Source organism: Peromyscus maniculatus, chromosome X, assembly GCF_049852395.1.
Source record: "Peromyscus maniculatus bairdii isolate BWxNUB_F1_BW_parent chromosome X, HU_Pman_BW_mat_3.1, whole genome shotgun sequence".
NCBI lineage: Eukaryota > Metazoa > Chordata > Mammalia > Rodentia > Cricetidae > Peromyscus > Peromyscus maniculatus.
This window is the reverse complement of record NC_134875.1, coordinates 118,501,895-118,518,898: the sequence shown is the minus strand read 5'-3', so window position 1 is coordinate 118,518,898 and position 17,004 is coordinate 118,501,895. Positions and strand designations below refer to the sequence as shown.

Sequence of the window (17,004 nt, the reverse complement as noted above, 5' to 3'; positions counted from 1 at the left end):
AAGTCTCTGTAGCTTGTCTGCGTTGCTGACCTTAGTTTGAAGGCTTCATGGCTCCATCAGCAGCTCTTCCTTGAGCTGGAGGTCTGCTAGTGGGCCAGGTAGGTAGCTGTGTTCTTCTTCCTCATCTTCCTTAGGCCCTCCTTAGGCCATCAAGCTAACTGGCATGGTCTTCTTATAACCCAAATAGAGGCATGAGTGTTTTTAGGCGTGGGATTGGTATGGGCACACTGCTTCTGCCCAAACATCAACAGTCAAAGCAAATCACTGAAGCAAGTCCAGTGTCAAGGTGTGGGGTCCTGGGCTCTGCCTACATGACGTCAAAGGGTGTGAATGTGGGGATAAGAAGAACCAATATTCCTTCTGCTACCAGTCAAAATAAATAACTCATCAGTACCTAAAGGGATTCTCTGAACTCAAAAAGTGTCTTCATTTTTGCCTTTCTGTCTTAGCTTGCTTTCTATTGTTGTGATTAAACACCATGACCAAAAGCAACTTAGGGAGGGGAAAGGGTCTGTTCGGCTTATTCATTCTTACCCATCCTGAAGGAAACACAAAGCAAGAACTCAAGGCAGAAACCTGGAGGTAGAGGTGATTCAGATACACTGTTTAATGACATTCAGGAACTTTCCTCATAGCTTCCAAGGCCACCTGTGTAGGGGTGGCACCCCCCCACACACACAGTGAGTTGGACCTCCCCACTTCAACCATTAATCAAGAAACTATCCCCAAAGACTTGCTTATTTGATGGAGGCATTTTTCCATGTAAGGTTCATTCTTCCCAGACGACTAGTTTGTGCCAAGTTGCCTCTAGTTACTAACTACAATATCATTGGGAGTCACAGTTAAAGGTGTTGCGAATAACTAGACATTTGTCAAATAATGGAGTTTGAACAAGACTTGGTGACCTTCCACCTCTAACAGCCTATGATTTGTGTGGAAAAAAAAAACCTAGCTGAGCATAAAACCCCATTAAAATGAGATTGCAGTGTGCTTATGAACTTGCATCTGTGGTCCTGCTTTGACTTCTCAGTTCTCAATTCCTGGAGCTCAGCAGTGCACACTTGTCCCGAGCCTGAAATACATGACAATCGGAGGTGCCCCTGAGCAGCCTGCAGTGAATTGAAACTGAAGGGTGGGGGCAGTTAAGGGTGAGAGCAGAGTGTGGAGGCCTCGCGGGTCGTCCTGGAGGCGGGTCCCAGCCAGATGTGCTCGGCCGCCCCGCCCCGCCCTCGCTGGTGCACGGGGCGCTTCACCCAGCGGAGTCTCTTGCCAGGGCGCCCCCAGCTACTCCGCAGATCCAAACTTTCCCCAGCTCTCCAGTCCAGCTGTCCTCTCGGCGCTGGCTGCCACCGAGCCTGCCAGCTGCGCGCAAAACCAAGGTCCTGGCCAGCGGAGCAGAGAAGAAACTGTGACCCCTCTGTGTCCCAGGTCCTGAGGGGCACAGGACAAGGAACGAGGCCCCACCCCCCGCCAATATGCAGCTGCCCTGGAACCTGGCGCTCCTGCTGCTGCTCTCCTGGGTGGCAGGTGGAGTAGGGACCAGGTGAGTGTCTGCATTGCTCCTGTTTCCCTGAGCCTGAACTCTCCTTTTGGAGCCCTTTCTCACTGACCCGCATAAGTAAAGGGCACCTAGGTGCTGAGTTTGAGATGTCTCAGTGCCCTGGGATGGATTTCACCAGTATGCCAGATCCGAGTGTCTACCGACTTTCTTCCCTGCGCCCCCTGGGTGAGGCTTGGCCTCGGGTGGTCTGTGGATCCCGCGCCGCACCTGGCTAAGTTTGCCCCGCTGATACTGGGGGAGGGAAGCTGGGCGCTCAGAGCATGGGTGCAGGCGAGCTTTGGTGCTCTTCAGCCACCTCCGGTACAGGCAGATGCGCGAGGACCTAGTAAGGGTGTGAGTTTAGTGTCTTCCGCTGTCCCTGAAGGACGCCCACTGATTACCAATCGCTAGTATTGCTAGGGAAGAAATGAAAAACAGGAGGGTGCAGAAGGCTCCCTTAAGCATTTACTGTTGAGCCCTGAAGCAGCTCGCCGCTGGGCTCCAGTTCTAGCTGCCTTTGGATTCGGGGTGATGAACTAGAAAGTTCGCGGTGATAAAATGACAGCTGAACTCATTCTTGTTTTTGCCACTTCCTCCTACTCATGAGTTTTCCTGAGCCTTGAAACTTCCCTGAGAAAGCTACAGAGCCACATAGTAAATGGACACAGGCGTGTCGTGTAGACCAAGCACTTTCAGGCTATTAATCCACCAGAAATCCCTACCACCTGTATATTCAAGGTAGTATCCTTACCGTCCCTATTTTGAAGAGGTGAAAAAGGAGGTCAAGTAACTTGCCCAAAGAGACAAAGCCAGTAGTAAGTAAGCGACAGAGCAGGAATAGCCCCAGTCCATGTGGCCCAGCATCCTCTACAGAGCAACAGGGCAGCCTTTTCAGGAAGACTCCCTAGGACATCCCCCCACCCACCGACTCCCACCCCCACCCGGCACCCCCACCCCCACCTTGCTTCTTCTTTGCATGTCCGCATAAGGTTCCTCTGCTGCAGATCTAAGGACCTTTGGGATGAGTTAGATAAATATTTGTTGGGGTGACAGGCTCTCCTGTATTCTGGGGGTGGGGGCTTAACAACATCTCTATCCCCTATAAGATGCCAGTAACAACTTGGATACAACCACCTACCTGCAGTCAAGTTGGGACAACTTTTGGAAAAAAAAAATTCCAGGTATTTCCCAAAGTCCCCTGGGAAGCAAACTCCTTCTGAGCTGAGTAAGATTTTTCAGTGCTGATTCTGGGGAGAGGAGGAGGGGGCAGAGGAGAAACCCTTGGCTTGGCTTCAGCTCCTTAAAGGTGAGCCTGACTTTGTTCAACTTACAGGAAAAAGTCTTTCATCAGGGTCTGCCACGGTATTAAGGGATTTTGAAGTTCAAACAGAACAACCCTCAAACCAGGTTCGTAGAATGTATGGTTGCAAGTTTCAATTTCCTTCCCAAGATAAAAATGTAAGCAGATGCAATTTGCCCCAATCACATTTTCCTTGAATGCTGGAGGGTTGTGTTTTGTTAGAAAGCCGGCTCAAAGCAGACCAAGTGCTATGTGGAGATGAGATTAACAGTTCTTTAGCAGCAGGCAAAGTGAGCTCTAGAAGATCCACTTTCAAAGTGCCACCAAATTAAATTAAAAGCTGAAAGGGACCCCCTCCCGAAACCAAATAATATTAACCTGAAGAATCTGTGTGAAGATTCTGCAGTGCTACACTTTTCAAGATGTGAAGTGGGATTGTTTCACGGTGTCAGGTTCATGGGCTGGTGTGCTGATGATCTGCTCCACATGCTTGGAAATGTCAAGTGGTCGGCACTTTGGGATCTGCCCCAGGTCCAGGTTTAATTAGCTCCAGACTCCACCTTCAGGGGGGCCCACTGACAGAGAAGGCAAGGCACACATTGGAAAAAAGAAAGGTGTGCCTACGGGCTAGTTATTTCCTAATGTTTCACTGAAATTTACAGAAAAAAAAAACACCTATAGCTGACACATACAGATTTCTAATTAAAAACACACACAAAAAGGGAGCTGAGGATGTAGGTAGGCCAGTTCGTAGAGTGCCTGCTTAGTATGCATGAAGTCTTGGGTTTGATCCCCAGCATGGAATAAACCAGGTGTGGTGGTGCATGACTATGTAATCCCAGCACTGGGAGAAGGGATGAATGCAATAGGATGATCAAGCACTCTTGGTCATTCTCAGCAACATAATGAGCTTGAGAACCTGTCTCAAACAGTTATACAGTACAGATTCTTTTTCACTGGAACACTGTCATGATTGTATGACCTGGAAAACTATATGCCTCTTAAATGGTGCTTAGTGTATAGGTTAACAATGACTACTGATCTAATGAATAATTCATTAGTTGTATATTAACTTTATGTGCTTCAGAATTTGGCTTGGCTTGCACTTTTTTATGCCCTTTGGGTATCAAGACTATTTAGATGCCCTGGCCCTACTGTGTCTGCAACAGTAAATATCACGGCGACCCTGTACCTAAAATGTAGCCAGTCCAAGGTGAGAAGTGGTGTAAATGAAAAATATTCATTGGGATCTCAGGATTTAGTATGGGGGGGGGAGAATAGAAACGAGCTCACTGATCTTTTTTTTTTATTGGTTACATGTTGAGATGGTAACACTGTAGATACAGTACACTGGATAAAATATGCTACTGAAATTAATTTTACTATTTATTTCTCATTTTAAAAACGACCACAAAATCAGATAGGCCACATGCAGTTGTTATATTTCCAGTAGGCAATCCTGGTCAAAAAGATTTGCTTAGAACTCTAGCTCCAATACTCCAGTCCTTTGGGCACATAAGATGAATATATTATTAACATTGCTATTCTTGGAAGCAAATTTCTACTTGGAATATATTTCTGTTACACATCTTTCCCTGATTTAATTCAAGTAAAAGTAATGTGTGAGAGGAAGGGACATCTGGGTTCACACCAAGGGGGCTGCTTCCTGCTAACCACAGGTTACATGGAGAGCTGAAACTTCTCAGAACCCTAGTAGGGAAGTGTGGCCAATATAACTAACCCGCAAACTTGAGTATTTCAAACAACCCAGATGTATCGCCTTACACTTCTGGAAGCCAGAAGATCAAAATGAGCATTACAGGGCTACAATGGTGGTGTTTGGGGGCGCTAGTCCTTTCTGGAGGCTCCAAAGGAGAATCTACCGCTTGTTCTTTGAGCTTCTTAGCTGGTGAAAAGAATTCCCATCTTTCCCCCCTGTATCACCTTGCCTTCTCTTTTCTTTGTCTCCCTCCCGGTAGGAAAACCCTCTATGATTGTAGGAAACCCATGTGGGTAATCCAGGAAAATCTCAAAATGCTTTGACCGCACTTGTGAAATCTCTTCATCATGATCTAGGGAGTTTTGTAAGACAAATTTTTCATCCTCCCAATATTCCCACCATCTTCTCTCAGGAGCAATCTCAGTGCAGAAAGATAGGGAGGTACCCCTGGGATGCTCCAGAAGGGAAGAGGGAAAGGACAATAGAAAGGGATACGACAGGAAAGGAAGGGCAATGACAAAAATAAAAACAGAAAAAGTTCTTGAATGTCAAGGGGTGAGGCTGGGGACTAGTGAGCTGGCTCAGAGGGTAAAAGCACCTGCTGTGCAAGCCTACGGACCTGAGTTCAATCCCCAAAGCCCACATAAATGTGGAAGGGGAGAAACAACTCCAGAGTTGTCCTCTGATCCATGAAGCTCTGTGTACAGTGATAACACCCGCTTGTCACTGAGCTGATGAGACGGGAAACCTCTTAGGATCGTGTTCTCCACCAGCAACTTCTAGAACACAAACCCTTCTGGAGACAAAGAAAGCAAAGCAGACAGGTGCCCTAAGGTGGTATGGCTTTTATGGTAAACTGAATTATAAAAGGATCTGGGGTTGACTTACTCAGAATCTCACCGTAAACAAATGTCAGCTTTCACGTTCATGGTGTCTCCCGCAAATAGTTACATCTTTCTACCACATACAGGTTTTGTCCTAAAGGATCAGTAGTACTGATTAGTTCTGTTAGATAATTTACCAGGTCCCAGTGTATTGGTTTTGATAACTAAACTGTTTTAGGGCTGGGGACATGCCTCAGGGGGTAAAGTGCTTGCTGCACAAACATTCGGACCTGAGTTGGCTCCCCAGCATCCTCATAAAAGCTGGGGTACAGCGGTGTGTGTTTGTAATCCCAACGCTGGAGAGGCTGAAAAGAAAGGATCTCTTGGACTTGCTGGTCAGCCAGCCTAGCTGAATCTGTGACTTCCAGGTTTAGTGAAAGACTCTGTCTTTAAAAAAAAAAAATCATAATGTACAGCGTGACTGAAGAAGCCATCCACCATTGACTTGTGGCCTCCACACATGTAAACACATATACATATATATACCACACAGAGAGAGTAACTGTTTTAAATCTCCAGATTGTAATGATGAAGACAAATTCCAGAAGGAGTTAAAATTAATATGGTCCAATTCAACAACATTAACTGAACACTGGCATGCTCAAACATTCTCCTGAATGCCAGAGATACATATCTGTCTACCACCCCCACTAGAGCACTTGGTAGGGCCAGAAAAAAAAGTCTTTGTTTCTTTGTCAGCCTGAAGAGACCAAATACATCTAAAAAACAAAAAACAAAAAAACAAAAACAAAAAGACCAAGGAAAAGGGATGAAAAGGCAAATGTTTCTTGCACATAAACAATAAGTAAACAATTTCAGAAAAACAGATGTGTATATATTATACCGTTTATTTATATTATGTACGCACAATATACAAAATTATATGTATGAATATATATACATATATGCATGTAACAACAACTAATGAAAAGAGAGGCCCAGAATTTAAAAGAGAGCAAGTAGTGACATGTGGGAGGACGGAGATGGAGGAAAGGAAAAATGAGAAATGATATTATTATATTGTAATCCCCCCAAAATAAAAACGTACTTAAAAAAATAAATTTCAGCTGGGCAGTGGTGGCACACGCCTTTAATTACAGCACTCAGGAGGCAGAGGCAGGTGGATCTCTATGAGTTCGAGGCCAGCCTGGTTTACAGAGTGAGTTTCAGGATGGCTAGGACTGTTACACAGAGAAACCCTGTCTCAAAAAATAATTTTTTTCCCACAGTTTGGGGATGTAGCTCGGTTGATAGGGTGCTTGCCTACAACACACAAAACCCGGGGTTGGAGCCTCAGCACCACATTAACTGGGTGTGGTATTAAAAACCTGGAATCCCAGCACTCAGGAGTTGAAGGCAGGAGGATCGGGAGTTCAAGATCATCTTCAGTTGCATAGCAAATTCAAGGCCAGCCTGGGATACATGAGACCCTCTGTTTAAAAAGAAGAAGGAGGAGGAGACGAAGAAAAGGAAGAAAGAAAGAAAGGAAGGAAGGAAGGAAGGAAGGGAGGGAGGGAGGGAGGGAGGGAGGGAGGGAGGGAGGGAGGAAGGGAGGGAGGGAGGGAGGGAGGAAGGAAGGAAAGGGAGGGAGGGAGGAGGGAGGGAGGGAGAGAGGGAGGGAGGGAGAGAGAGAGAGAGAGAGAGAGAGAGAGAGAGAGAGAGAGAGAGAGAGAAGGTATCCATAGAATATAGATGAGAAAGAAATTGAGTCTGAAAGAGTGAAAGAGCCAGGGAAAACTGAAAACAGGGTATGGCATTTGAACTATCATTATGGATGAATGTATGTCCATCACCTATAAAATGTAGGAGAAAGCAACTCAGTCAGTGTTGAATTGATGGTCGTTTTGCATGGAAATAAGGTAATAAATGGATGGATATGTGCCTGCAAAAGAAGAAGGTGGAAGGAAGACAGCCCCAGGTACAAAGGGTAGACTGGTCATCATGAAACCACAGTACCTACCAAGAACCAAAGAAGGGAGGCTGGAGCCAGGCTTCAAGGAAGCTAGGATGCCAAGGTAATGAGCTTGGACTTGATTCCAAGAGTAACAAAGAGTGAAGCAGGCCATTGCAGGCTCTGCTGTTTTTTAAATCTAACCCAGTCATGACTAATTCATGCCCCAAATCATGACAAAACTGCTCAGGATTATCATTATGGTGATGAGCCATAGTTTAATCCTAAGCATTTTTCCCCTTTCCTAATGTATGCAACAGCAGTGCACTCATAACCCTTGGCATCATGGATTTGATGAGTGCATGATTAGAACTCAATACAGCAAAAGCAGTAAACACCTTTGCAGATATTTTCTGCTTGCTCTTCAGTATTCATTGTGCTCGGTTGCTAGCCACGTCTCCTTGCTATCTGTTACTGAACTACAAAATGCTTCAAAACTTCTAATTAAAACAACATTCTTGTCTCACACAGTTTCTGTAGATGGATAAATCCAAGCAGCTCTGCTCAGTGCTATTTTTTGTGGACTTTATTTTATTGAGAACAATGTTAGGTTCACAGCAGAAAGGTAGGCTTGTCACAAGTTTGTAGTCAAGCTTTGGCTAATGCCACTATCATCAGCAAGCTTCACATTGTCTAGAGGATCTGCTTCCAAGATGGCACACTTTCATGGTGGTTGGCTGGAAGCCTCATATTCTTTCCATGTGGACACTGCTCCATTAATGTGGCTTGACTGTCTTTACAGTGTGTCAGCTGACACCTCCCCCCTACACACACCCCGAGTTTCTGATACAAGGGAAGGAACAAGAAAGAAGCCACAGTGCTTTTGGTGTCTTCATCCCGGAAGTGATCCTTCACTCCCACAGTTAATTAGAAGTTCATTAGAAGCCATCCATGACAGCAGGGAAAGCAAGCTTCATCTTTTGCAAGAAAGAATATCATTGCACCTCTGCCTTCTTTACTAGGCTCCCTTCTGTGAGAAGCAAAGTTCTGGATTTCCTGATCTACACTTTCCCTAGGTGATTGTTCTACTCCTAATGGTTTCAATCCCATCTCTGTGTACTTGACTTCAAAGTGTGACTTCAGGGCCAACGAGATGGCTCAGTGGGTAAGGGTACTTGGTGCCAAGCCTGACAACCTGAGTTCCATCCCCAGGACCCGCATGGTGAGCTCTTGCTCTTAAACCTCTATATATCTGGAGAGTGGTATGGCTTGGGGTAACCCGAACTTTCACTCTGTCTCTTAAGGATGGGTGAGAACTCAGGGCTAGGGAGATGGCTGAGTGGTTAAAGTACTTGTCTTCCCGAAGGTGGGAAGACCTGTGTTTAATCTCTAGAACCCACAGTTTAAAAGCTGAGTTTAGTGGCGCATGCTTGTCATCCCAGTGAAGGGAAGGCAGAGACATGCGGACTCCTGGGCCTCACCAGCCAGCCAGCTAGTAACTAGAAAACTACAGGCTAATGGGGTACCCTGTCTCAAACAAATAAGGGTATTTGGTGCCAAGCCTAGGATCTGCCAAGGTAGACAGATCCCGAAGAACAACACCTAAGATTGTCCTCTAGCCTCCACACAGATTTGTGCACACACATGTACACATGTGAATGTACAAATACAAACACAAAGATGGATGAGAACTCAAAGTTAATTTAACCAATTATATACAATGAATGACCTTGCCATACTGGGTAAATGATTTTTAAAAATCAATAACAAAAATACTCTCATGGGGGCTAGAGAGATGGCCCGGCAGTTAAGAACAAATACTACTCTTACAGAGGACCCCGGTTTGGATCCTAGCACCCACATGTGTAGATCAAAACTGTCTGTAACTCTAGCTCCAAGGGATCCAATACTCTCTTTTGGCCTCTGCAGGTTTTGTATTCGTGTGTACATATACACACAGACACACACATATACATCATTAACAATAAAATAAATCTTAAAAAAGAAATACCCCATTGCCTGCCCTAGTTATTCTTATTTGGAAAAACTTTTATTTATAGAAAAATATTTAAATGTATTTAAACAGCAGCAAAAGAAATTTGACTTCTCAATTTGTCTTGGAGAGTTTTATGATGTTTTCTGGAAACTGATCAGCAGAAATCACACAAAAGATCCTGGCACCTTCTATTTTTGCAGAAAATAAGGAATCCTGTGCAGAAATACTATACTACTTACACAATCCTTGGAATGTTTCTAAATTGACTCCAGCTGTGGAGACAGTGATTTTATGATTAATTTGATCAATGTAGACAGCAATGTGTATAATGCATTAAAGGAATTCTGGGCAAGTCAACATTTAGCTCAAACTCTCTCTGCTTCGAGCCTGCTCTCCACCAAGACTTGATCACCTATGTTGACATTCCCCTGCCTCAAGACTGGATTCCCTGGGTCCTCTGGGTCTTATATCTGATAAAGGTTGTTTAGGAAGAGAGAGAGATGGAGAAGTAAAGAAAGGGAGAAGTAGAGGGATGGATGGACAGAGGATGGGGCCAGTGGCATGCCCATCCAGGCTTCCCAAGGTAGAAACATATGAAGTCATGGATATTCAGACATTTTAAATGTACAGAGTGGCAATTTCTGGGTAAAATGCTTTCTATACAAGCATGAGGGCCTGGGTTCATATTCCTGGCACCCACAGACAAAAAGCTGAGCATAGTGGTACATGCTTATAACCCCAGTGCTGGGAGCAGGGTGGGGAAGACAGGTGGATCCCTGGTGCTCACTGGTCAGGCAGCTTAGTCAAAATGAGGAACACTAGGTTCAGTGAGAGACCTAGTCTCAAAAAAAAATAAGGAAGAAAAGCAAGTGAGGAAGACATCTCAGTGCCAAACTCTGACTTCAAAAGGTACCTGCACAGATAAGCACAGACACAGACACACAGACATACACACACACACACACACACACACACACACACACACACACACACACACACACACGGAGTGGGAGATTGATTTCATTACCTTCAATACACCTAGGTGTGGTGGTATTGTGTTCCCCAAAATATTGTGCACCCTAATAAACTTATCTGGGGTCAGAAAACAGAACAGCCACTAGATACAGAGGCCAGAAAGTGGTGGCACACGCCCTTAATCCTATCACTTGGGAGGCAGAGATCCATCCGGATCTCTGTGAGTTCTAAACCACACTGGAAACAGCCAGGCATGGTGACTCACATCTTTAATCCCAGAAAGTGATGTCAGAAAGCAGAAAGGTATATAAGGTGTGAAAACCAGGAACTAGAAGCTTTGGGCCTGATTAAGCTTTCAGGCTTTTGAGCAGCAGTTCAGCTGAGATCCATTTGGATGAGGACTCAGAGGCTTCCAGTCTGAGGAAACAGGATCAGCTGAGGAATTGGTGAGGTGAGGAAGCTGTGGCTTGTTTGCTTCTCTGATCTTCCAGCGTTCACCCCAATACCTGGCACCAGGTTTGATTTTATTAATAAGACCTTTTAAGATTCGTGCTACACCTAGGTATTCAGTATTCAAGTAGAAAAATTATTGAATTAGTGATGGATCAGTTAGAGTGGCCATGGATTTAAAGCACAGGGCAAGGAGGAAAGGATGCTGGGAAAATAATTCAGGTCATTTGCCAATATTGACTTGAAATACCATTCAACACCAGGGAGGAGTAAATTAAGCTTTTTTTTCTGAGCACTCTGAATTTCATTTTTCCAAGCCATGCACTATGCTATCATCATGCATGCTGTGCCTGCCTGTCCTGGATTCCTTCCTTCCCCCAGACCGTATTGTTTCCACTTAAATATAAATAGTTGAATAATTCACTTTCTTTCTTTCTGTAATTTTAAATAGATGCACATGTACATTTTCAAAACTGGCAACACAGAGCACGGAACTGGATACTTGGTATAATAAATCAATTTCCTATGGCAGCTACACATCATCAAGTTAATTATTAGCAATTGTATCTACTAACACTTTTCCCTCTTTAAATGATTTTTTTCCACTTTCATGGCCAGATATAGAATACGATGATTAAACCAGTAAAATCGCAGTTGTGGCTGCCCCTTTGAAGCGTATTCTCTAATCTTGGTGAAGGCACAGACCTCACACTTACTAATTACAAGGCATGTTGCTAGTTTATTGACTCATTTTCCTCTGATGTATTTTATGTCCTATGATGACTTTTCCTAGAGTACTCCTTCAAGACATCAGGTCTCCCTTAGGACATGTGCAGAGGACATAACACTATTATTCATGGAGTAGCGACTGGCCAAACTATTGTGCTTTGATTTGTATTGCTGTCTGAATATCAGGATCTGTTATGTAGTTCTCAATCGTGAGTGAATTCTTAAGAAACTGTCCTTTGCATTTTACATTTGGATATGTGTGTTGTGCATTCATGTGTGTGTGCATGGTTTCGTGTGTCGGGGCACTTGGCTGGGTATGAGTATTGGTTCTATTACTGAGGCAGGGTTTCTTGATGAACCCAGAGCTTGCCAAGTCTTGGTAGACTGGCTATTCTGGGAATGCCCTCTCTCTGTGTCTCAAGTGCTGGGATCCCGGGCAACCACCATACCTGCCTGTCTTTCTACTTAGGCTCTAGTGATCCAAATCTCTGAACCTCAAACATTTCACCTACTGAGCCATATCCCCAGTTCCTCATCTTCATTTTTAAATGAGTGAAAGTAAGACTATATTTTTTTAAAGATTCATTCATTCGTTCATTCGTTCGTTCGTTTATTTATTTATTTATTTATTTATTTATTTATTTATTTATTTATTATATGAGTCTTCTGTCTGAATGTATGTTCATTTATTTATTTGTTTGTTTGTTTGTTTGTTTGTTTGTTTATTGTATGAGTCTTCTGTCTGAATGTATGTGTGTATACCACCTAAGTACCTGGTACCCACAGTGGTCAGAAAAGGGCATCAGATCCGCTAGAACTGGGATTGCAGTTAGTAGGATCTGCCATGTGGGTGCTGGGAACTGAATCTAGGTCCTCTGCAAGAGGAGCTTGTGCTCTTAACCACTGAGCCATATCCCCAGCTCTAAATTTCTTTGTTTTTGAGACAATGTCTCCCTGCCTAGCCCAGACTGTTCTGAAACTCACGATAGAGCCCAGGCTAGCTGCAAACTCGTCCTCATCCTACTTAGGCCTCCAGAGCTTCCAGCCCTGGGCCACTGTGCTTGGGTCTAAGGTTACAATCTTCCAACAGAGCTGAACTACTAAGCTGCATTTGTGATGGGGAAGGTATCTTTTGTGGTGGGGAAGGAATCTTGATTTGTTCACAAGATTTTGATGGCCCAAGTGTTAGCCATTAGCCCTTTGGAGCATTTTATGAGTGACACTTAATCATCAAAATGATGATGTGGAAGAAATTAATATCACCCGGACTTCTTGGGTTCCCCAGTGTACCTGGTAAGGCATGTGAAAGCAATAAAGCTTGAGAAAGCATTTTTTTTTCCGGAGGAACTTTGTAAATGTGCAAACAGCATGTGAATGGCATCTTCTGGTAACTCCTCTAACTCCTTATCCCCAGGTGGTATTATTTCCCATCCAGACTAGTTGACTTTGACTTATACATAGAAAATAGGCTTGGCCACCTGTACCAGAGACCCTGTACTGGTTTCTAATTAGGTGTTTAAAATATAACATATTGAAAAAAATTCTGTTTTTGTTTTACTTAATATCTAACAATGCAGAAATGACTGGAACTTATTGAAATCCCCACACTTCTACTGCAAATTCATTACTGTTTTTCACTGTTTAAAACCTTTCTAGAACTCTCTGGAGCTTTCAGCATCAACAAAATGTTTGTCATGAACCTTTTCTTTCCGGCTCCTGCTTATCTCTCTGACCCTCCTCTATCACCATCCCTCCTAGCTCCCCTTCATCCTCTCCCTCTCTAAAGGCATGCTTTTGTCTAGGCTTAAATTTGCCAGCCCTCATGATCTTAGTAGCTGCATCCTTGGCATAAGCTACTCTCTCTTCCTGAAACATGTTCCTTCCCCCAGCCTCATTCCCACTTCACTAGGCTAAGTCTTCATATTGAGCCTCATTTCCTCCAGAAAAACCTCACTCACTCATACTAACCAAATACTTCCTCTATACTCCCCTAGCTCCTGAGAACTCTCCTCTTTGGTACAGCTCATGTACTAGAGTACGATTGTTGTACTTGTCCATTGTTGCCAGTAGGCTCTAAGGTCTTTGTTCTTGTATAACCCTTGAAAGTCTCAGTGCCTAGTACAATTCCTGCTGTCTAAGTCCCTAACATTTTGCATAGGGAAATGGGCAGGTGGAGGGTATGGCACGACTTTTCCTGGGAAGTCTATTTCAGTTAGTTCCCAGATAAAGAGGGCAATGGCAAATTAAAGAAATAATTCCGAGTCCAGCATTCAGAGGTACTGACAAGAATGTGATTGACTGGCAGCCATGCCACCAGAAGGCTCATCTTAGCATGGTTGATGGCTCACAACTTTCAAGCAGCTCCACTAAACAGTCCTCTCTCTTTCAGAGATTATCGACTGCTTATAAAATCTCAATGAGGAACCACATGATTCTTGTTATACCCACCCCTCCCTCCAACATTGAAGAAACAACTACAAAAGAGATAGATGAATAATTTCATGTAATATGCTTTCCTCTGGCTAGCCTTTCTTGGCCTTAGTTTCTTTATGTATAAAATGATGAGTTGGAATTAGGTGATATATAAGGTCACTTTCTCTAAGGTAAAATTCTATAAATGCCCCATTATAATGAAAACTCACTCTACAAATATACAAAACTAAATTATATGGAAATGATGGCAACCATAAGAATGCACCTTGAAGGCTTCTAACTGCACAGACATAGTTGGCAAAGGACTTTAATTATTCTGCTCTTAGAAATCTATTATCACATTTAAGCAAGGTCACAACTTCCCCTGATGAAGGCAGGGGTTCTATGGTGGACACTTTTGTGGGAAACACGACTCTTCTGAAAATCAACACATCTACTAATGTTAATTGTTGTGGAATAATCTTTTTTGTACATTGTGAAGATGTCACTCTGATTGGTTTAATAAAAAGCTGGACAGCCAATAGCTAGGCAGGTTTTCCAAGCACAGAGGACAATGGGAAGAAGGGTAGAGACACAAGGAGAGAGAAAGGAAGCAGGAAAGCAGGATGGTCAGTACATAGATGAGGTAAATGAGCTTCAGGGCAGTACACAGATTAATAGAAATGAGTTAATTTAAGTTATAAGAGCTAGTTAGAAACAAGCCTAAGCATCAGCCGAGCTTTCACAGTTAATAATGAGTCTCCATGTGATTATTTGGAAGCTGGCTGGCAAGACAGAAAAATCCCCCTACAGCTAATCCCACAGCTAGTGCTAATAATATGCCATCAGTTGGGGAGTATTTACTGTTACTCACAGTTTAAAGTAGTTTCATTAACATAAATATCCATGAGGTAATTTCCTTACATACATTTCAGAAATGAGATAACTGAGGAATAAAAAGGTGAAGTAACTTCTGAAGGTCATGAAACTGATATATAAAGGACCAATAACCAAACCCAGGATGGAAGCCATAATGCAAATCATCAGATTAATCAGTCTCTCACCATTCAGCTGCTGCTCCTACTCTTTCCTCATTTAGCTTTCCTGTACTAACATGGTGTGTTGGTTGCCTTTCTCATTCCTGTGACAAAATGCCCAACAGAACCAGGTTAAGGTAGGAAAGATTTATTGATTTGGGCTCATGGTTGAAAGGAATACAGTCCATCATGGGGAAAGCATAGTGACTGGCTCCGTTCATGGTATCAGGAGTGTAAAGCAGAGCTGGACCACAGAGTAGAGAGCCAGATCGTGTTCTAACCCTTGATGCTTGTCCTGTAGTGGCTCACTTCTTCAAGCAAGGGTCTACCTCCTAAAGGTTCCACAACTTCCCAAAACAGTGCTACCAACTTGGGACCAAGTGTTCAGACACCTTAGCCTATGTGGGACATTTCATATTAAATCCATCATACCTGTTATCCTCTAAGGATTGCCTCCATCTTCCTGAACGTTCCTTCCTCTTCCTTGTCCCATCTCTTATGTGATAGTTTCCTTAGAGCTCTGCCCTAAGCCTCCTTTTCATACTCTATATCTCCTCCCTCAGCTTCAAGAAGATCTACCTATAGATATTTCCCAAATCCAGTCATGCTTCCTAGATATTGAGCCCATATACCAGCTTTCTACTCAACATCTCTATGATTTTTGCTTAATGAGCCTTCAAAATCTCACAACTCATCATTTCTCCTGCTCACTAACATAGCTCTCCATCCATATTCCCCATTCCAGAAACATGGTGCTGCTATCCTCCTGATGTACATGCCTCTCTACACGCAACTAAGGAGAAGAACAGGCCTGTGAAGGCAGATACCTGGTTTCTTTAGAGACCAGCAGTTCTCAATCTTCTTATGCTGTGACCCCTTAATACAGTTCCTCATGTTGTGGTGACCCCCAACCATATGATTCCTTTTGTTGCTACTTCATAATTTTCATTTTGCTAGTTGTGAATAGTAATATAAAAAATCTGTTTTCCGATGGTCTTAAATGACCCGTGTGAAAGGGTTATTCAAACCCCCACAGAGGATACAACCCACAGGTTAAGAACCACTGCTTTTGAAACTAACCTGGTGCCTAATACATTGTAGGAACTCAATATAATAGTTGAGTGAATAAATGAAAGAATGAATGGATGAATATTCTAATCAAAATCCCATCTACTCCTCCCAACTCCTACCTCTACTGCTATACTCCATGGAACCATAATTTGTCTTCGGAGCCAACTGATACTTCTGATTCTTCTACCCCCCCCCTCCAATACATTCTCCAGATTACTGCCATGAGAATGTTTTTCTAAAGGAAAATCAAGTGTATGTGTGTGTGTGCAGGTGCACATGCATAAGAGTGGGAGTCAGAAGTAACTGTCATGCATCTTATTTTTTGAGACCAGGTGTCTCACTGAACTTGTGTGTTCACCAAATGAGCTAGACTAGCTGGGTCAGCTAGCTCCAGAGATCCACCTATATCTGCCTGCCAGTGCTGGAAGTTACTGGTATGTTACTGGTGTGCACCACCACTCCAGTCTTTTTTTTTAATAAAAGTGCTGGGGATCCTAACTCAGGTCCTCATGGTTACACAGCATGTGCCTTACCAACTGTGCCATCTTCCTAGACCTTCCTTTTTTGTTTTGCTTCTTTGGTTGGTTTTGGTTTTTGGTCTTAGAAAATATCTGCTGTAGCCCAATGTCTTCATTAGGGTTAATCTTGCTGTGATGAAATACCTTAACCATAAAGCAAGGTGAGGAGGAAAGGGTTTATTTGGCTTACACCTCCACGTCACTGTTCATCATTGAAAGAAGTCAAGACAGGAACTCAAGAAGGGTGGGAACCTGGAGGCAAAAGCTGATACAAAGGCCATCTAGGGGTGCTGCTTACTGGCTTGCTTCCAGATGCCAGTATGGAGGCATTTTCTCAGTTGAGATTCCCTCCTTTCAAATGACTCTAGCTTGTGTCAAGTTGACATAAAACTAGCCAGGACACTCAGGATGACCTTGAATTCACTGTGGTATCTAAGGATGGTCTTGATTCCTGATCCTGTTGCCTCCATCTCCTGTTGTG

General features: G+C 43.5%; 1 protein-coding gene across 2 annotated transcripts in view; it reads left to right on the top strand.

The window, feature by feature from the left end:
- Positions 1–1,150: 1,150 nt before the first annotated feature.
- The window catches only part of Egfl6 (EGF like domain multiple 6), a 68,374-nt gene continuing 52,520 nt past the window's right edge, over positions 1,151–17,004 (top strand). Inside the window, exon 1 of one of the 2 annotated variants that reach the window (XM_006973183.4) lies at positions 1,151–1,543. In XM_006973183.4, the coding sequence (XP_006973245.1) occupies positions 1,476–1,543 (68 nt within the window). In that variant the 5' untranslated portion in view covers positions 1,151–1,475. The remainder of the gene's footprint in view (positions 1,544–17,004) is intronic. The other variant, XM_015992029.3, reaches the window with a different exon arrangement.